Consider the following 22256-nt stretch of genomic DNA (forward strand, 5'->3'; position numbering starts at 1 on the left):
ATAAAGTAGATACAGTTAATGCAGATCAAAAAATATAATGTGCAGATACTGTAATGTAATTGTAAGAAGATGGCAATAAAAAAAAGATTTCAGGGGTTTTTTACCGCTTAACTCCTTTTGCCAGAAGTTGACATCAAATGCTGAATAAAACTTTTGCAGTAAGGTGCTGTGTAGCACCTGTAAAGCATAAACGTTTAACACATTTCTGCCTTTCTCTGGCATTTGTCTGTTCATTTGTAGGTACGAATGCGAGGAATCCTTCACAACTCTGAATGTAGATATAAGAAATCACCAAAACCTTCTTGATTCTTTGGAACAGTACGTCAAAGGAGATTTATTGGAAGGTGCAAATGCATATCATTGTGAAAAATGCAACAAAAAGGTAATTATTCCGTGTCTGATTAAATTTGTATACAACTGTGATGTTACAGCTGTACTAAGCTCAGCCTCAGTTCTTGTCCAGGGAACAAAAAGTTATCCTTGAATTGCTGAGTTCGGTTGTTGGTGAGAGTATAGGAATGAAAGCTTAAGAGCTGATAACTGTTCATGTCCTTTTTTTAGGTTGACACAGTGAAACGCTTATTGATTAAGAAGTTGCCTCCAGTTCTCGCAATCCAGTTGAAACGATTTGATTATGACTGGGAAAGGGAATGTGCAATCAAATTCAATGATTATTTTGAATTTCCACGAGAGCTGGACATGGAGCCTTACACAGTGGCGGGTGTAGCTAAATTGGAAGGAGATGACGTAAATCCTGAAAATCAGATAATACAAAATGAACAGTCTGAAAATGAACACTCTGGGAGCACAAAATACAGGCTTGTTGGTGTACTTGTACACAGTGGCCAGGCCAGTGGTGGACATTATTACTCTTATATTATCCAGAGGAATGGTGGAGATGGTGAGAAGAATCGGTGGTACAAATTTGATGATGGAGATGTGACAGAGTGTAAAATGGATGATGATGAAGAGATGAAAAATCAATGTTTTGGTGGAGAATACATGGGAGAAGTATTTGACCACATGATGAAGCGTATGTCCTACAGACGGCAGAAAAGATGGTGGAATGCTTATATTCTTTTTTATGAACGTATGGACACAATAGACAAAGACAATGAACTAATAAAATATATTTCAGAACTCGCTATCACCACTAAACCCCATCAGATTAAAATGCCATCAGCCATTGAACGAAGTGTACGGAAGCAGAACGTGCAGTTCATGCATAATCGTATGCAGTACAGCCTAGAATATTTCCAGTTCATAAAGAAGTTGCTTACTTGTAATAGTGTCTACTTAAATCCTCCTCCAGGTTAGTACGTTAGTGCAATAACTCTTGCAAGAAGAGTTTTGATTTGTGTTGTCAAGAATTTGTCTAGCTGGTGAAAATTCTGTGCGTTCTGCTTTGAATATTCTGTCTTTCTGGACTTCTGCGGTTAAGTATCTGTTGTTGAGTTGTTCGTCAGTGACAACATGCTAGAATATTTAGCAAAAAATACTTCACTGAGCTATCAACTGTTGTTCAGCTTACGTACTAAGTCATGTTAAAATACTTAAGTTTGTGGTGCTGAAGACATTTCTTAAAGGTGAGATGCTGCGTTTCTAAAAATCAGACATGCATTAGCCTCCAGGTACCTGTCTTAAAGCTTGCAATTTCAAACGGTACCTTAGAGAAGCAAGAGGCTGTTTTGATTAAGTTTCTCGTTAAAATTGGAACACAATGTCAGACAAAAGAGTAATCTGGAATCAGTTAAATTATCAAAAGTAATTTGCTTTTACATTGTCTACATGTGAGTATTTTGATTTTTCTTTAGGACAAGATCATCTGTTGCCTGAAGCAGAAGAAATAACTATGATTAGTATTCAGCTTGCTGCTAGATTTCTCTTCACCACAGGATTTCATACAAAGAAAATAGTCCGTGGCCCTGCTAGTGATTGGTATCTTGTCTTAACAACAATTACAGTTTTGGAAGTTTGATGTCTGTTAAAAGATCCCGGTTGTATACATATGACAATAAAAGATGTTAGTGGTCCGTCCCATTTTCCCCTCTCCACCAAAATACATAGTCAAGGTGTACATGAGAAGGGGGGAAAACTCAAACAAAAAATACTGGGAAGAAACTGAGCCTTAAAATAGGCTGCTGAGCTGAACAGCTTCAAAATTCGTTTTCAAACAGGGCTTAAATTTATCACTTGTCTGTCCTATAAAAGAAATAGAAGTAGAATCTATCACTAGCTCGAAACTAATAGGTTATGTGTTCTGGCTAATTTCGAATGGTTTGTGTTCAAGGTTTGAGTAGTTTTAAATGAATCTCTTTTCAACCCATTTTTGCAGCTTATATTCGTATTCTGTTTCTGAAACATGTATACAGTCTTTAGACTCTGTTAGCAGAGTGCTTTATGTACATTGCTGCAGGGCCTGTAATTCAGATCTGTAGTATAACGAACAGTACGATCGTATTCATAGCACCATAACGTTTAAGTCTTTAAGCTGGGTTATTCTGTGTTGGGGAGAGGAGTGTGGATTAGTGCTAAATAGAGAGAAAATAGTGTGGGTACTACTAAATAGAGAGAAAAATCGAGTATTCATGATGACCGGTAGTTTACCTGCTACTAATAAGTAGCTGTGTAATGCATGGCAAATTATTTTTAGATCTGAAACTGAGAGTTATAAATCCCTGATGAGCTACATGTTTGGTTACGTATCTTATACATAGCTCATGAAATCCACCTCACGTCTTCTCCACTGCTCAGTCTCTCCCCCAAGTTCCAGTACAGAGGGAATGTTGTCTGCCAATTTAGGACCTGTTTTGAGTAGTGGTTTGGGAGTTAGGGGCTGTAATCCTGTCTTAGTTCTTATGGGTGATAGCAGTAAAATGCTGCAGGTCAATGTTAGGTTTTTAATTGAAGTATCTTTTTAATTTGTGATTTCTAGTAACAGAGTATCACTATAGGAACTACAGTTTATCGATTATAAGCATTTTGTGAGCAAAAATGTTTGGGGATCGCCTTTAATGTGTATTTTCTTCAAATTCTGCAAAAGAATCTGCCTAAGTTCATTGAAGTCTGCATTTGGTCATAGTCTTTCAGTTGTGTCCTCTTCTATTTCAGGTATGATGCATTATGCATCCTTCTTCGTCACAGCAAGAATGTACGCTTTTGGTTTGCACACAACGTCCTTTTTAATGTTTCAAACCGCTTCTCTGAGTATCTTTTGGAATGCCCTAGTGCAGAAGTGAGGGGTGCATTTGCAAAACTTATAGTATTTATTGCACATTTTTCGTTGCAAGACGGACCATGTCCTTCACCTTTTGCCTCTCCTGGGCCTTCCAGTCAGGTATTTAATTTTCTAATGAAAAGGTTTTGAAACTTACTCTTCTTCATTGTAAGCATTTAATGTAAAGTAAATTCTGGAGTAGATGCATCAGTGTGTAGGAAAGCTGTACAGTCCATTTTGCACTACACAATGTGATGTAAGCAAACAGTTTGTGTGAGAGTTGCTGTCAGGAGGGGTTCAGTTTCCCCTTGTGTAAATCTCTTTTGAAGACTAAGTTGTAAGAACTTTGAGTAGAGTTGCGAGTATGAAATCTGCAAAGTAAAAGTAGTGGTTTATAGTAATGTGTAGAGGAGTGAACCCTTGTTTTTCATTTAGAATTAAAAAATTAAACAAATGAACAAACAAAACCACCAAAAAAACCCGAACAAAACCCATGAAAACATGAAGGAGTTCCCTAAGTTTTCTTCCCTTGTGTCTTGCAGCATTGAAATTGTCAAAAATGGTAACTTTCCGTAGGAGTAGACAGGGAATTGGCGAATTTTATACACCTAGAATTGGCAAACAAACCAAAAAAAAAACCCAACCCCAACAAAAAAAATCTTAATGTAATACTTTTCATAACAATGTGTTTGTTTGGACTGTACTAAAATTTAAAAGATCAATCTTCTTGAGCCTTTGCTTTGTCATGTTTCAATGTCTACAGTAGGACACTTTTCATTTATATTGTTCCACTTACCTTCTCACAGTGTTTTCACTGCTGTATCCAAGCAAAAGAATTTGTATTAAGTTGAAGCTACATATGCTTTGACAGTATTTTGTTTCACAAGGCATTTGAGATACAGCTGTAGAGGTGATTTCGTTGTCTTAGTCTGTGAAAGTTCACAGTGGGATGCATGTGCTTTTCTGAGTATTTAAGCCTAGCTGCTATTGGAGAAAAAGCTCAATTAAAAGCTTCTATACTGCGTAATTTCTTGGATTTACATGGTATTTAGTGGTCTTATTCCCTGTATGTCTGTCTGTCTGTCTGTCTTTGTGTGAGTTAGAGAAGACTAACTAGTGTTTTGGAGCTTGTGTGAATCCCATACCTTTTAACCCGTTCACTTTTCTGCTATAGTAGAAAGTATAAACTAAATAAAGATTTGATAGGTTCAAACACTAATATTAAAACTTTTTTTTTAATAGACTTACGATAACTTAAGTTTAAGTGATCACTTACTGAGAGCGGTACTAAATCTTCTAAGAAGGGAAGTATCTGAACATGGGCGCCATTTGCAGCAGTATTTCAATCTGTTTGTGATGTATGCCAATCTAGGTAAGCAAATTACACTTTTACTGATGACACTGTAATAACCTGGGTTTTAGTAATGATTCAGTCGCACAGGTAACAGCAGGAGAATCCAGTTTTTCAGCCTTAGGCAGACTGTTATTATTAAATGTCATATAAATGCTCTTGAGCATCTGTGTTCCTCCAGTTTGGAGTTTGGGGCTTTAGTCTTCCTGCCATCCCTGGAAGGTTAATACGAGAAGCTTGGAGCAATAAGCCTGTGTCCTTCTGAGAGGGTAGCGGGGGTGAAAAATGGCAAGAGACATGATGCTTTGTTCAGGGTTCATTTGCAGGGAGGTCATGAGACCCAAGAAGCATGTGGGGCTGTCAACTGGTTTGAGCCTGAAGAAGCTGAGGAAGATAAAAGTTCAAAAAAGAGAGAAATGCGTGATTCTCCGTTACAGAAATGTCAATACAGATGGTCATGCTTTGTCTACATATTCCGACTGTGCCCTTTCAGTATTAATTTCTTTAGTTCACCTTTGAAGTTCACAGCTGTGAATGCAGAACACTGATTCTGTATCTGTCTTCCCTTTAAAAACTCTTTGGGAGGCTGAGGAAGTAGCTCAGTCTGTGTATGTTCTTAGACATTGTTGCTTGCCAGAATGCTTTCACCATAGACATCATATGAAGTAAAAGAATGCAAGAATTGGAAAATTCCAAATTTATCAGATGTTGTAGTTCCTCCAAGATAAACAGGCAAGAAAAGCCAGTGGTTTTGCGGTACAGGAGGGTTTAAGTAAAGTTTTCCCAGGCTTGAGACGGTGATTCTTTTTATAAAGACTAGAGTCCTAAATTTTCTGATGAAAGATTGAATTAGAGGTTGAGTATAGTCATAAATGAATATTTATTTTCAGCATCTTTGAATGCAAGACTAGTAGGACTACCTGTATTTGCAGGTACTACACTTAAAATCCATCATACACATGCTATACTATGGGATGAGATGGTTACCAGTTTTGTGCTGGACATGAAATATTGGCTGTAGCACTTCCAGCATCACTCATTTTTCTTCAGGATCTTAATTGTATCCAGCGTTATGAAAATTGAAATAAGTATAGATTTGGAAGTATACAAAAACTTGTATTAAATTCTGGTTTATATAGTAGGTTCTTTGCATAGAAAGTTACTAGCCTGTAAATTAACAATACAATAAAATAATACTAATAATATCTGAAGTAACTATTCCAAACAAAAATCTTTTTTGCGGTTAAACTGAGATCAGCCCTATTCATGTTCAAATGAACAGCTGTACTCATGCTTTCTCTTAGCGTTACCAGCATGCTGAAAATCAGTTGATGACTGATTGATAAACTGTTCCCCAGGTGGATTAGTCCATTGCTGCTTTATATATTTGCCCTGAGGAAGAGCAATTAAGAGTAATAAAATGCAAGTCAGATGAATAAAGGATTGCTTTTATCCCTCTCAGGTTGATGAGCATAGTCACAGGTTCATATCTAGTGAATTGCCACAGAGCTCTACCTTCTTCCTTTCCCCTGCTCTTAGAGACTTCTGTTGGGGCCCGTTTCTCTTTCACATGTGGTGAAAAGTGACAAAGCATCTTTCTCTACGGCAAGTTCTGAACGAGATAGGATATTCTTCCACAGTGGTGGTCTTTCCCTCTCACTCTAGTACAAGATATTTTCATCCTTTTATGTAAAGTAGTATGAAGCTGAGAGATCTAGTTCCCTTGGAAATTTTACAAAATGCCCACAATTCTGAGCAGCTCAGCCATTGCTGGTTATCAGCTTGTGCGGGCAAGTTAAAAATGTGAGTTTCTGTTAGATTACTTTGTGGCTAAAGTGTTAAGCAAGTGTGTCGGTCCAAATGGAGTTATTTCAGTGTTTTCCACCTAGAACTGACACACACACAGAGTTCTGGAAGCTCTTTCATGTGGGTGGACAATTTTAAAGGAATGAAATTTCCTATCTGTAAAACTAGTCTAGGCAATTTCATTTCACCTCTAACGTATGTTGCTTTCATGTACTTTGTCTACCAAAGCATCCTCTGTGAGGCAAGACTCCGTCATCACCCCCAGAGTGGACTTAATGTCATTACAGAGGAGAGAGATGCAATTCTTCTGCTCTAAGTTATTGTTTCTTCTTTAGCAGCTTTTCATAGTCAGTCAATGCAGTTGAAGCCTCTGAGTAGGAAAGCACTCAGAAGCCAGCTGGGAAAGCGTAACTAAGTTTTATTTGGGGGTCTGATCGTTACCACAGTCTACCCTGGAATGGTAAACATGGAAATACTAAGCAGTTGTTCTTGTCTTACTACTGTTAAGTGAAGGCTTTTGTGTGAACGTGGCGTTCATTCAGCAAAAGCCACAATACATTATTCCTGGAGCACCCCAGGTTCTGTGAAAAAGCTTCTCTGACATTTTGAGAAATCAAATAATAGATTGTTCACGTCAAAGCGAGCGAGAGATCAGTTCTGCGAAGGATGTGACTACAAAACTAACGTAATCAAAAAGCTACTATAAAAGAGTCTAATAAGGTGCTGTCTGGATTCCTCCATGTCAGAAAGATGGTAGGTAAGGCCCAGTTGTATTTCAGAATAAGAAAGAACTTAGAAATGTATGAAAAATCATTACTTTTAACCAAATTCAGAAATGGAATACAAGATGAGAAGGGATATATTGAATTTACTGGTAAGTACTTGTGTAGCATGTGCAAGGTGTTTTTGCAGAGAAACTGGCTGTATGTTTGGATTTTTTGGTTGGTTGGGTTTTTGCTTAGTTTTGGAGGTTTTCTTAGTTTGTTTTTTCTTAAATTGATTTTGTCACTCTTATTTACACTTACGGCATAGTATGGCATGGTTGGAAATATCTTAAATTTGTAAATGATGTATCTATGACATGATCAAAAAATAACAAAATATACTGTGGGGGGTGTTCATCCTATCTGGTGCCTCACAATAAAAAGATTAATTCTTTGTCCAAGAGACTTCTCTGAGGCTTTGCTATTAACATAGATGCTAGTTACTTAAATGCTAATGAGTACTGTTAAGAAATTGTGGTCATTTGCAAGCCTCTTTCAATGTGATTTTTCAGCTGAACGTAGTTTTCTTGTGCATCTTTACTGATTTGATTATTTTTCCTCAGAAAGCATAAATTATACCAATAATAAAACCCAGCAACTGAAAAGTTATTAATCATGTAAACAGTAGTTGTAATTCTTCAAAAAAAAAAAAAAAAAAAAAGAAGACTTGTCAGATCCAGAAAAAAGATACATCTTTTTTTTTCTTTTTTTTTTTTTTTCCTCCCCCCACCCCCATCCCCCCTGTAAAGGTGTAGCAGAGAAGACACAACTTCTGAAACTAAATGTTCCTGCAACCTTCATGCTTGTGGCTCTGGATGAAGGTCCAGGTCCTCCAATTAAATACCAGTATGCTGAACTGGGGAAGCTGTACACTGTTGTGTCACAACTGATCCGTTGTTGCAATGTGTCATCACGGATGCAGTCTTCTATCAATGGTATAGTGAATTTTAAGATTTCCTGAGATTGCTGGAATCTATCAGTAAATGTCTTTTGGATATATTTAGCTATTACATGTGAAATGGATCAGCTGGAAAAATGTTTGCCTTTTTATGTTTAGCAACTACTTTTGATTTAAAGACAGAAATCTCTTTGTTGTAAGCAAAAATGACTTGCTATACCAAAAAGCACAAGACAGAAGTCTACTCTCTGTTTTACGCTTCTTGGCTTATTCTTTGAAGATAGAGGAAAACAACTGAGTAGTAAAGTAGTAGTTTGTTGGTTACAAAATAGGAATGATTTTAGAATAGTTTAAGCTCATTGTAAAGAGTTGCGTAAAGATCTTTTGATTCTGACTAGGGAATAAAAGAATAGATGACTTTTGGGTTACCAGTAGGAACGTAACCTGTGCAGGAAAAACACTACAGCAGGCTCTGAATAGCTAGTAGAACTGCTCAGTGAAGAGATCTTCCATTGTTGTGGGTAGCTCTTCGAAATTATTTGGTGCTTGTTCACAGTCAAGACAACAAATAGAAGCCAGCACTTTAATTTATAGAAGATAAGGAATCGGCTAGAAATTGTTCAACCACAGTACAAAGCATTAATATCTCCAGTAGCTGAATAGAGTGCAGTTACTTTTGAGAAATGGTGACAGAATATGGGGCTATGTGGACTTTATAGCCTGTAGATGTACATGTCCTATTTAGCATATTTTAGAAAACTTAATTAGGGATTTGTAGAGAAGCTGTTTAATGCAAACTCATTACAGCTTGATGTGTCAGGCTATAAAGTCAATAAGCTAAAATGTGCTATAGTGAGATTAACGAACTGAAAATGTTACTGTGCTATGATAAGCTTCAGAACCACTTGGCAATTCTGATTTGGTTTTGTTTTCAGTGCATTATTTGAAGCTTACACTTCACTGCCTATGAAACATAATTGTATATTCGCTGTATTCATAATGTGTACTAAAAAAAAATTGCTTTGTATGACCATTACTCTGATTACTAATTATGATTACTATTTGCAGAGTAAAGTTATTTTTTGCTTCAGCATATTAATCCAGAAAAGTTCTCCCTTGGACTTCTGGGCATCTTCAAACAATAACTCAAAACACTGGTAAATTCAGAAACATAAGGAGCAAATCCACAGTCTTTCCTTACAAAAAATGGAACTTACTAAATAAGATATATGGATTTTTATTCTTTCAAGAGTATATTACTTCTCTTTACACTCTAGAGATTCAGACGGGACTGTTCTGACATAGATATTCTTCTGAACCCTTTCCCATTGCCTATTGAAGTAGACCCTGTGTCCTAAAATATGATAGATTTGGGCTGTGTTACACAAGCGATGGAGCAGATAAATTCAGGAGATAAGAGGATTTCACTGAGGAAACTCAGTAATTTCTCTTATTGCATATGAACATGTCTCCAGCTGTTCTGGTTTGATTGTCGCTGCATCACCTTATCTGAGAGGGAGGAGTAGGGCTCTCAGGCAGTGTGTCAAGTGTCACAATCAGAAAACTTAGTTGTTTCCTACCGTAGTATTTTTCAAAGAAAATCAACTGTTAGGGAGGGGTTGGGGATTTTTTCCATTTGTTGATGTTTGAGTTACACCAATTTATGTTGTCTTGTGTCTACACTGAAAGTACTTCAGTACCTTTTCATCTGTAATAACTGTTTGTTCTAGGTAATCCCCCACTTGCCAACCCTTACGGTGATCCTAATTTGTCTCAACCTATAATGGCACTTCAGCAGAACGTAGCAGACATTTTGTTTGTGAGAACTAGTTATGTGAAGAAAATTATTGAAGATTGCAGCAACTCTGAAGAAACCATCAAATTGCTTCGTTTCTGCTGTTGGGAGAATCCGCAGTTCTCTTCCACTGTCCTCAGTGAACTTCTTTGGCAGGTGAAAATAAAAAGCTAAGCTCAAAATGGGAATATAAATGTGTATGATGCGAGATTCTGTATTCATGTGTGGGAATGTTGTATTAAATACTGAACAGATGCTCGATAAATAAACTTTCTTTAAGAGGGCATCTTTAAGAGTATTTACGCTCTTAGATCTGTACATCATGTTGGACTACTACAAGAAGTTCTTTGGAGTTTAGGAAAGCAGTTGACCTTTTGCGAGTTAGGAATGCTATGTTAAGGATGGAAGGTAAGTAGGCTAAGGTGTTCCTTATGTATTGCGGGAGCATTTCATGAAGTTTTTCTGTCATTATCCATAAAAGAGCTTCTCAGGTTGTATGGAAAGTTAGAATAATTTCCTAAGATGTCCCTTGTATTTATTTTGAGTATGTTCGTAAGGTTCTTTTTTCACAAGTCTGCAGAACATACTTGGCTTCAGACTCGGGAAAGAATCTTTGGAACTGTCTTGTTTTTCCTTTTGTAATCCCTGTAAGATAAGTCACACTTTTTCACTCCAAATAAAATTTTTGACTTCTGTTAGCTCATCTTTATATTCGCTCTTTTTTTTTCCCATGTAAACATCATATTTTGATATGTCCTTTGGTTTGACACTTGAAAGAATCATAATAAAAATCACTTCAATGATATTTTGCTAGCCATGTATTTTACAGTTTAAGATAACCTTTGCCAATAACCTTTGAACGTAGTGTCTAAAAGGAGCAGTATCAGTGAAAAATGCCATAAAAACTATGCCTTGTATCTTGAAATATCCTTTTAATTGCAGTAAACTTGAAATTAATTGTGCTCTTGTATTGCACCATGTAATCCTCGTGCTTCAAGGAATGCATTCTTATATTCTCTGCATTTTTACTTTTTAAGGTCGCATATTCATATACATACGAGCTTCGACCTTATTTGGATCTGCTTCTGCAGATCCTACTAATTGAGGACTCTTGGCAAACTCACAGGTTAGTATTTACCTGTCTTTTTATAATTCAATGTTACTATGTTTTCCCAGTGGTTCTGTTGCTAATCCTTTCAAGAGGTTTGTTTTAAATGCGTATTAAATCAAAATACAAGAACAAAGCTCTTTTTTTCTACTTTTATCTCAGTTTTTGAGATAAATGCACAATTTTTCATCTTGACCTTCCTTACTGTTGAGAAATTTGCTATTTAGTCCTATAAACATGAGTTTTTTCACGTGCAAGAGAATGTGCCATTTAGGTTAAACGTGTTGGCATTTACTGTAAGGTGCTTAGATTGAGTCTTAGAAACATCTCATTTACGAGAGTCCAATGGTAGCCTGGTCTTACACAGAAGCACATCAGTCATAGCAGCGGTACCAAGGCATGCGTAAAGCGTGAACTTGGGAGAAAAGCATGTTTCAGACAAATATTCTCTGTGTGGTCCCATTTCAAGAGAATTTTAACTTCAGTATGTTAAATACTTATCCAGTTTCAAACCTGACTTTTGTATGCCTACAGAATAAGGCTTTTGAAAGTTGAGATTTAAAAAATGTGATTATTGCAAATACTATTTTAGAGAATAGTCAATTTTTCAGAAGTTTTATATAGAAGTAGTAGTAGGTGAGGTAACAGAAAATAAATGTAATCAAAACGCTACCTGTCAATTTTTCAAAACATTCCTGTTTCATAAGTGAATATAGGTAGTATTGGATTTACTAAATAATTTTCAACCACGTCTCATATGACATTTAAAATATGTTGAGTAAGAGCACATTTGCCATCTGCAGTAAGGGTATTGGAGCGACCTCGTGTACTTCACCTGTATAAGCAGACTGCACTCTTAGGATTTTGTCAGTTGCCTGGCCTTACTTTAGAAGGTACTCTAAAAGAAGATGATGGTCTGGCTTGCCACATTCCAAAACACAAAAACTGAGTTGGAGGGATTCCTTCATTTTCTTTGTAGGAATTACAGCTTAGGTAAGGGATGAGAATGCACTTTATACGTAGGCTTTTCAGTTTTGCCTATGTGTGTATATGTAATGCATATATGATGCAGTTTGTTTATATTTTCTTCCTGATAAAGACATCTTACAGAAGTATTTGTTCAAGTCCACAGAACACTGGGCATACTTTAGTAGATGTGAGGTAAAATAATATGTTTTAGGGTTGAAACGCAGGTGAGAAATCATGGAAGCGGTTGTTCGGGATCGTGTCTGTGTTTGAAATAATGGGGTATGAGGGAGGTTGAATGTTGTAGTATGGCTTTCGCTGTACTTGGAGATGTACGTCACTTCGTATTCGAGATTGCAGTCTCAGGAATAGCAGTGTCTGTTGGATTTGTGTTAGGTGTCAGCCAAGAGGTACGAAGTGGCCAGCTGCAGTCACCCTCTGATTTCTTGCTGACACTTCTGGCAGTAGCTTCACGTACTGGTGTCTGTCCTGTTCTTGGTTTGGCTGTGATAATCACAGAGTTTTAATGATCTTTGTCTTCTCTTTCAAAAAAAAAAAAAAAAAAGCCAACAAATAGCGTAACCGACCATAGTAAATGGTAGTATCTTCTAACTCTTAGAATAAAACAAACATCATCTGATCTTAGTGTGCACTTGTACTGCGGGATGGCTGCTGCTGTTCTTTGGCATCAAACCCGCTCTCGTAAATTTGTCTTGATTTGACAAGTTCAAGTGCCAGCTTTGGGACAGTAGTGTTACAAGTACTGTTAAATTAAATCAGCTGAAGCAAAAGCTCATCATCGCTTTTCAGATGGAGCCCAGCTTGCTGGCTGCCTGGAGTCTTATTTGCTGACTGTTGCCAGGGGTATAAGGAAGGAGGGCAATTGCTTTTCCTACAATGAATGTAGCTCTTTGAGGCATCAGTGTAGGGTCTGTGCCCTCCTCTGACTTTGTCAAAGCCAAAAGTATGTCAGTTCTCAGTTCTTGCACAGTCTCAGGGTGGCAACTAATTCCTCTGCCCCTTGTTCAAGAGGAGAAGGCACAGAAAGGGGGCTTAGCTCCAGGGGACGCCCAAGTCCCTTATCCCCACACACAAATACGTACCATTCACTCCTCTTCAGAGGAACCGCATCTAGAAGAGCGTATCTTTGTGAAGCATGACCATAACGTAAGCGACCATTCTGTTGAGGGGGTAACTGTTCCAGTTCTGTAAGGGCCTATTGGGTTAGCAGCTCGGTTTTGTAAATGCAGTTGATTTTAAAAGTAAGGAATAAAAATTAACCAGCCAGAGTTGATTGCTGTGATTAGAATTAATTGCACTTACATGTTTTATATATCTTATTCAGAGACTTCTTTAATTTAGCACATTTGGTAATATGTAGTGACATATGTCATGTGTAAAGCTAAGTTTTCTGATTTTTAAAAGAACCTCTTTACTAAAACCAGAAGTCAAAATACGAGCTATCCCTTTTATAATTGCATTGCAAGTGAAACCTTAATTCAAATACTAAAATGCTAACACTTATAAATTTTGGGTTTGTTTGGTTTGTTCTTGTTTTTTTTGTAGGATTCACAATGCACTTAAGGGAATCCCAGATGACAGGGATGGACTATTTGATACCATTCAGCGCTCTAAGAATCATTATCAGAAAAGAGCTTACCAGTGTATAAAGTGCATGGTAGCTCTCTTCAGCAACTGTCCTGTAGCCTACCAGATCCTTCAGGTGATACCTTTTGTTCTGTTTCTTGCTGGTTTTTTTTCCAGTTCTGTGTTAAAAAAAAAAAAATAAAAATCTAAACAACCAGTCAACCAAAAACCACCACCATTATTCAGTTTTCATCACCTTGGTGAAACTAAAGCTTCCAAGTTGTACAACTTATTTGAACCTTCCTACATCACAAGGTCAATATATGGGATTGAGAGCAATTTGGTTAAACTTGGACCTATGATTCTGTGATGCAGCTGCAGATCTGCAGACTTCATTTCAAATTTGAAGTTTTCTTTGTCCAAAAAAGGGTATTTCAGGGAGTCTTTTAAAGGCAGCACATGTGGTGTTGGTGTGTTCTTTGGTAGCTGATGTATAGGAAGGGAAAAATATTTCTGTTCAGAAGAACAGAGAAAATTATTCTGAATTGTTAATTTTCCATCTACAGAGCAATGGAGATTTGAAGAGAAAATGGACCTGGGCAGTAGAATGGCTTGGAGACGAGCTTGAGCGTAGACCATACACTGGCAATCCCCAGTACACCTATAATAATTGGTCTCCACCGATACAAAGCAACGAAACGTCGAATGGCTACTTCCTAGAGAGATCACACAGTGCTAGAATGACTCTTGCGAAAGCTTGTGAACTCTGCCCAGAGGAGGTAAAGAATTAAATTGACTTCTGGTGAAAAATTTGAGTAAAGTGCTTCTACACAATAATTAACCTTAGCAACAGTCTCCGGTCATTAACATTTTAACACGTTTTGTAAATACAGATTTCTGGTTTTGTTGGCTTCAGTTACACACTCCTGTGCACTCTTCCACTTCGATTACTGTTCCTGTAAACATCTGTCACTTAAAGAATTAGCAGTATAGAATTGAAGTTGACCATTTCAGGTAGATTATGAACGGGTCCGTTTTGCCAATAATACGTTGACAGTGGGAATTTGTGTGTAGTGCAGTACAAACTATGGGTGACACGATGGGGTGGAATTTTTCTCCAAGCACGTCTGGAGATTGGTTCTGGATAGAATAATTGTAATGTTTTACCTAAGTAAATTAAATGTTTTTTCACACTTCAGGAACCAGATGATCCTGATGCCCCGGATGAACATGAGTCTTCTCCACCTGAAGATGCCCCACTGTATCCCCATTCACCTGGTTCCCAGTATCAACAGGTAAAAGCGCAGAGTTGAACCATTTATTCAGAGTTTCAGCTTAGCTTTTTTTTTTTTTTTTTTTTTAGCATTTATGTTAAGTTGAATTATAGGCATTTAGCCAGAAGCATGTTGTTGTCAAATACCACACTTGGAGGAATAAAGATAGAGGTGCGCCTCCATTTTGCCAGGAACAGTTTCATCATCAGAGTTTCAGGCGAGAATTTTAATGTTATGAGATCTCGGGGATTAATCATCTGTAGAAAGAGCAGGGGGACAGATGTCGTCAGAGTCAAGTGCATACTGAGTTTGATTCTGTCACTTTTGTTGACGTTGATAGTATTTTGAGAGTTCCTTGTTTTTAAATAAAAAATCAAGCCTCACGGCCTGGATTTCAGTTTGGGTAATTGGAAGGCTTACAGAAGAATGCAGACGGCTTTGTTACGTGTAACTGATCTCTAAATCCAAAGTATATCTGAAATCTAAATCTGTTTTCGTGTTAAATGGCTGCTTTGTTACTGTCTTTCAGTGGAAAGCCAGATCTGAAGGAAAGCGTAGCCAAGTTTTGTGTTGAATTTACTAAATCAGTAGATCCCCCCCCTTAGTTGCCATTTTTTGTTCCAATTCATTTTATGTATTCCGAATTCGCTAATTGAATTTCCTTTCCTGCCCGAACCCATTTTCCCTCCATCTTGCTTTCCTTACTTGGTGTTCTCAGCAGAGCAGTTGGTAAGTCATGCAGATTTCCCCGCTCCTTTCTGAAGTCCTGAGTTCAGACACATACCGTAACCTCACCATTACCCGTGTGACGTGTTCACTTCCTTGCAAGAGATGGCGTTTCTCACTAACACACACTATCCTCGTATTCCTGGGGTCTCCACAGTTGGGTAAACTCTGTGAAACAGTAGACAGATGAGATGTTTTCATTTGTTGCCAAGTGTGTGTAAGACTCTCTAAATTGGGGCAGAGCATCTGCAGAAAACTACTGGTCTAGTTTTCATTCGGTTCTGTAGCATTAAAGTTTTCCCTCTTAAAAATTGAAGTATACTGCACAAATACAGGTACGCTTTTTCCATTGTCATAGGAAGCAAATTCAAGCTGGTTGAACCTGTTGATAAACTGTGCACATACTTTAATGTTCGCAGCACGTAGGCAGCCTCTTTGCGTCTCCTTTTTTTTTTCTTTCTTGCTGCTTTTGCTTTGCATGTAACTGTTTGTTATTCAAAAGCTGAGATTGCTGTTTGAACTGATGCTCTTATCTTTACAAGTTGAAAGTTTGTTTGCCTTCTGCGTCTCTTAAGCAGGTAAGTGAAAGGTGTGATCGAGAGGAATGAAGAAACAGTGATGCGTGTTCAATAGGTGCTGCTACCCGGGAAGTTCAGTGTGCTCGAGGATACTTTTCGGTAGTCTGGATGTAGAGGGGGAAAGGAAACAGCCCCCGAGTTTAATGTCCCTGTAAAATGTTTGTGCTTCGTTACAGAATAACCACGTGCATGGACAGCCATATACAGGCCCGGCAGCACATCATATGAACAACCCTCAGCGAACTGGCCAACGAGCACAAGAAAATTACGAAGGCAGTGAAGAAGTTTCCCCGCCTCAGACAAAAGATTAGTGAAATGCACATAATCAATTAACTTGCTCCATCAAGACTGTGCACCCAGGCCTTACAGTCCAACCTTTCTCTGTGTCTGGCTAATATTTAAAACTAGAAAAACTATTCCTAATCAACATGGAGTGGAGAGTCTATTCACTGTCTTATCTGCAGAAAATTGCTGTCAATATATAACCCGCCTGCAGTGGAAAGTGTATAGTGTTTTGTAATAAATGGCCTGATGCTAATGTGTAAATGGCAAAGGTGTATATAGTATATTAATGTTTGACTGTTAATTCTTGAGCAAGAAACATTTTTTTTTTGTCTTGATGAGACTCACAGATCTACAAAAACAAAAAAATAATTTCTTGATATATCTGCTGCGCTCTGCAACCAGTGTTGCCTGCCTCATGGCAGTCGGATCAACTCCTTTATGAAAAAGCCTCTCCATGTCAACCACAAGAATAGTTTCATGTTAATTCTTTGCCACTGGAGTCGATTTTACTATGAGCAACGTAATGGCTGGTAACCTTTTAATTATTTGGTTGATGTGGAAAATTGGTGATGTAACATTGTTTCTAGATCTTTTTTCATTGCCTTTTTCATTCTGGTATTAGGTTAATCACTTTGAAGCTATAGTTAATGCTGTAACATTTAGCATGGCTTCACACCAAGTTAGTGTAGAGCCAATGAGGGGGAAAAAAAAAACATGACAGCAGTTGTCCCAGTGTGACAACTGTATTGCTCAGAACTTTCTCTTCTGACACCTAGACTATAAAATGGGGAGGGAAAATGTGACAAACAAGTGGTTTTCAGTTTCACATGCGTTCCTCACATCTGATGTTTGACAGTTCTGTCTCTGGGTGGGATAAAGAACACTTAGTTTTCAGTAATAGGAATTTACAAGATTTAAAACAAATATGCAAAAATTTGCTATGCCAGGATGCCTGGAGCATAATAGACTGTATTTGGTGTGCTTGTTTTGTTTCTTTGGTAGAGCTTGTTAGATAAACTTCTAACACTTTCCTTCTGCTGCATCCCAGTGAAGTGAAAGTCAACAAAAATCACACAGTACTTGTGAGTGCCACTGCACCAAGTTAACTTGCTGGTTTTCTGCTCGTTCACAGTTCTACTTGAAAGCGAGAATTGTCTTAGCTCTTTATCCATTATACAGGAGGAAATCGTGACATTAGAAGCAGGGTTTAATTATGAAAGAAACTACTGGTTAGTCAAATACAATTCTGAGGTATCTCTATTCCAGAATAAACATTTGTTTAAAGACTTCAAGAAACGCATCAGTAAATACTGTATTTAAATGAAAATTGGTAACTTGAATGTGTGTAATTTTTTTTTGGAACCTGTCTAAAAACCAAATACCCCTGCAAAACAGATACAGCCCACCCTATACTATTTAAATATTTTGCTGTTTTATTTTATAGAAATTATTTTGCTGAATTCACAAATAGAATTTGATTTAAGAAGAATGTTTTGTCCTGTGGTGTGTGTTGTTTTTTGGGGTTGTTTTTTTGTTGTTTTTTTTTTTTAAATGGACTGCACAGAAAGGTGAATTCTGTGCGGCGGCACTATGCTGAATTCTGGAACAACAGTCACATTGAGATTCTGTGCACAACAAAAAATTTGGCCCTTAAGAATAAAATAATCAGGACAATTACACTGTAAAAGTTTCTTAATGTGATTTATCTTGTACTTTTTGTATGTTTTTATATATACATATATATATTTAATGAGCACAAGCTTGATGGTGTTTTTTACAAATAAGTTGATAGAAACAAAGCTGCTTATCAAATTAAAGGTCTGTAGTTTTGAAATGGACAAAGGAAGATTGGGTCGCAGGTGCATTCTTACACATTTAGTGTAACAAGGAAGAGACACAGAAGACTTTTGAGTGCGCTGTGTAGCAATGAACGCTTTTATGCTTCCACGTTTTGCCTAGTGCTCCAGTTAATTCAGATTTTTTCATAGTTTTTTTAGTGATACCGTTTTATCTGGACTTGGTGGATTTGGATAAAGTGTTTCCATTTCTGTTCGGGAGTGCTCGTTGGAGGTTTTAACTCAAAAATTCTACCCTGAGTGCTCAAGTTGAAATAGTTCAGATTTATTTGGACCAGTAATTCTTGAACAAGCTATCTTGGAGGCGATTATTATGTATTTTTTAATATATAGGTAAAATATACGACGTGCTAATTCAGCCTTGCCAAATGTGTTGGCTTTCGATAGTGCGATGATTGTAGAGACGTGTCAAACCTGTGACACTTTAAGGCTGTGACGCCTTTCGGTCGTACACGCCTCTGTCCCGGAGCTGGGAATGACTGCAGTGGCAGTTGTTCTTCAGGCGGCGAACTGAGAATATTTTGTGACTCTGAAGAAGGATAGCCTGTGGTGGTTGGTGCAGCTGCTGCTTTTAAACGGATAGCTACAGCGAAAGGGGCAGTGCTCTCCTCACTCTGGGCAAAACAGGTTTGGATTGTAACTTAACAAAATACCGTGCAAGCAAAAAGTTTCATATGCACGCGGCTGTCGCAGCATTTTGGCAGTGGTCGTTTTCAGGCGATACACAGTACCTCATGGTTGATGGCACACGTTAAAAGAGTAGTCCTCAAAGTGCCTAAGGATTTAATTCCCCCATTGCTAGCTTCAGTCCTGTTTTCGGTTCAGCACAGTTACTAGGGAACCTCCGGTCTTCCATAAAATGAGCCAATAAATAGTAAAGCAATTACTCGCGTTCCTGGCGGTGTGACATCAGACACTTAGAAACTGGAAACTCACAGGTGATGTTGTACGGTGGTTAACGTGTAGTTTGACCTAGGGGGGGAAATGCGTAACCGTACTGCGCGGCATTTCTCCCTCTTGTGCATTTGGATTGTGGTTGGTTGGTGGCTGAAAAAAGCTTTTAACACTTGCTACTGTTAGTGTTAAAAAAAAATCAGTACAGCCGTAGATAAAGGGAGTTCAGCTACTATTCGTGTATCAGTAAATGAACTGCATTTTGGACACAGAGTTGTTCACCTACGCCCGTGTTACCCCCTTGACAACAGGGAGATGGCGCCAGGTTCAGTCGAAGCAGAAAAGGACACTACTTGACTTGGAATTCTTCAGATTGTTTTCTCTGCTAACTACCAGCTCTGAAAATTGAAGTTCTCTTATTTTTAAAGATAGTGTATCCTGCTGCGATGGAGCCAGAAAGAAAGGGGATGCTACAGTGACTTTTCAGGGTTTTTTTTCAGAGTGAACCTTTACTTTAGACGACATGAGAAAATTGTGTTCTGGTAATGGCTGTTACGCCTTCTCAGCCTCTTCGTTGTGCCTAGCTTGTGTGTTCTAGCATATGTATCATGAAAAAGCACTTACAGTTCCAGAACTTTCTACACATTTCCTAAGCTCCAGGAGAGAACAAGATTAGCCATTCTGCCAAAGCTAAAATGGGCAAAAATTGGCTGCTGTAGCAATTTACTTCATTTTTGGTTTCAATAAATTTTGTCTACCTCTGAGTCTTTTGCCAGAAATGAACGGGCTGATAAACTGTGTCAGGGCAAAGTGGCTCAACGTTTTCTTTGGCAGGTGTTTCAGTTCCTGGGCGTTGCAGTGAGGGTTTCAGCGCGATGAATTCAACTTCAAATGGAAGTTAAAGGCTAACTGTATAAATTAGAGGGAGAAGTGGCACGTTAGGAAGTTTGTGGAGTAACCAGTGAAGTATTTAAATATCTTAGTTAAAGCTTGTTAGTCCACACTTGCAAATCCATGTTGAAAGCGAATTCACACCTGTGGTGAAAGACACACACCTTAATTTTTGGGAGGGCGAGACGCTGGTGCTGACCTCGCGTTTCTTAGGACAGACGTGGGAGTTTCCCTTCTGTGGCCCTGCTCCAGCGCAGTGTAATCGGGACAACAGTAATTTTGGCTCCCCGTCTCCTGACCTCCCGTGCTCCCCACCGTGTTCATCACGCCGCTTTTATCACAGCCTTGAGGTCTTGGGAGATGAAAGTCTAAACCCACCTTCTGTCTAGAGCAAGGCGGGAGAGGCTTTCTGGGGGAGAGGTGGGAACCGTCTTGTACCGGTCAGTGGCACCGCAGTAAACAGCGAGGTGAGGGAGACCCAGCCACGTCCTTCCGCGTGATTGCCGCTCCTCTCGCAAGCGGGCGCACGCGGAAGACGGCGGCAAACGGCTCCCTGAAGCTCGGCAGCGTTTTCTTCCTGGCTTGCAGCTGGCATCGGCCTGCGCTGGTGCCGTGAAGATGGCTGTGCAGCAGCAGCAGCCGCCGCCGCACGAGCAGCACCAGATCGGCCCTCCGTGCCGCCCCAGGGTGTTCGTTACGCCGTCCTTCTCTTGGTCTTTGGGGACCGTCAGGTTAAGGCTGAGGCTCGCCCTGCGTTACGGTCTGGGCAGCTCTGCTGCACTAGAAGGGCTTTAACCCCGATCTGAGCACTGTCACTTTTTACTGTAACTTCTTAAGGTTCGTACTATAGATGTGCTTCTGTTTCTAAGTTATAACGATTTCCCTCGGAGTAACTGGTTTAAAATGTCAAGTAGCTGTTCCTCTGTCCTTTCTTAACCAAGAGCGAGTGTTCGGTCCTGCCCCCGTAGTGTCTGCTGCGGTGGGCTGGCCGCAGAAGCGCGCTGGCGTGGAATCCAGCACTGAAATTCAGAGATTGTCATCCTGTAACCTGGTTTTCCAGTGCGAGCTGTGGTGGGTCCGTGGGTTTCAGCGGCATTTGTGTGAGTCCCGTTGATGTCAGCGCCGTGAGAGCTGAAGGCGGTGATCCGTTGCAAGGATCAAACCAGATACGTCAGCGGGTGGCACAAAAGACAGCCATCGTACTTGCTTTATTTACTTATTTGCAGAAAAATCACAACAAGCACAGAAGAACCGGTTTCAGAAGGAGAACAACGCTCTCCTGAATAAGGGCTAACTTTGCATCAGATTTTAAATACCCAACTCTGTATTTTTTTAGCTTTGGAATTCCTTAAAGCCACTTTTTGATAAAGAAGCTGACCCGCAGGCTGTTTCCGTAGAAGAATTTGATATAGCCTTAATTACATCAGCAGAATTCTGCAATAACAGTGTCGTTCTTCAGTGGTCAAAATAATACGCAGATGTCTTCTGTTTTTTAACAATGAGCTAACCTTGAAAATAGGAGAAAAAAGGAAAACAGGTTCTATGAATTCATCCAAAATCTAACCATAGAAAAACATCTAGTGCAGGAAAATAAGATCATTCTCTTCTGTCTCGATCTGAAATGTCTGATAATGTTGATTGTTATTCTTAATGTAGAGCTGCCATTCCAGTAACTTGGTTTATGTTGCCCTACGCAGTGTCAGCTGCACAGTTTGCAGCTTCCTGATGCATTGGCTGTTCTGTCCCCTTTACTCCTTACCAGAGCAAAATCTGTGAATGTTTGGCTTTTCCCATTTAAGCCAGTCCCCTAATCCGCATTTCCATCGGCACTGTTGTGATGTGCCGTTTCTGCTTTCGTCCAGTGACCAGGGCTGGATGAATGCTTTCCGAGTGTGGTTTCACCTGAGCCATTAAGCGCGCAGTTACATTCCTTCTCTGTAATGATGCCTCTGTGGATGCAGCTTGTAAAGGTGTTGGCCTTTTTTCGTAGCTTTATTTATCAAAATGCTGCTCAGTTCTTGTCCATCGCTCCTAAATTCCTGCCCGTCATATCTTACGATTCTCACCGAGTTTCTCACCCTGGATTGCCAGGATCATTTTCTATTTAATATTTTTATATTTTCTTGGGATCAAATCCCTTCACTTGCCATGATGTTTTTTACCTCCTCTTCTACCCTACGCCTGCTGCTCGCTGCTCTAGAAGAGCCGTGTGTGCCAGGCAGCCTGGCTCTCCAAACCGGAGCCTTTTACACTGCAGTAG

The 22256-nt window shown here is 39.0% G+C and overlaps 1 protein-coding gene across 1 annotated transcript in view; it reads left to right on the forward strand.

The window, feature by feature from the left end:
- USP9X (ubiquitin specific peptidase 9 X-linked) overlaps positions 1-17845 on the forward strand; it is an 80554-nt gene extending 62709 nt beyond the window's left edge. Inside the window, exons 33-44 of the mRNA XM_086477383.1 lie at positions 241-382; positions 562-1312; positions 1815-1938; positions 3112-3337; positions 4460-4589; positions 7888-8073; positions 9767-9987; positions 10869-10957; positions 13472-13628; positions 14059-14271; positions 14692-14787; positions 16247-17845. Coding sequence (XP_086333509.1) covers positions 241-382; positions 562-1312; positions 1815-1938; positions 3112-3337; positions 4460-4589; positions 7888-8073; positions 9767-9987; positions 10869-10957; positions 13472-13628; positions 14059-14271; positions 14692-14787; positions 16247-16381 — 2470 coding nt within the window. The 3' untranslated portion in view covers positions 16382-17845. The remainder of the gene's footprint in view (positions 1-240; positions 383-561; positions 1313-1814; positions 1939-3111; positions 3338-4459; positions 4590-7887; positions 8074-9766; positions 9988-10868; positions 10958-13471; positions 13629-14058; positions 14272-14691; positions 14788-16246) is intronic.
- Positions 17846-22256: the final 4411 nt, after the last annotated feature.

The sequence above is a fragment of the Leptosomus discolor genome, chromosome 1 (assembly GCF_034619465.1).
Source record: "Leptosomus discolor isolate bLepDis1 chromosome 1, bLepDis1.hap2, whole genome shotgun sequence".
Lineage (NCBI taxonomy): Eukaryota > Metazoa > Chordata > Aves > Leptosomiformes > Leptosomidae > Leptosomus > Leptosomus discolor.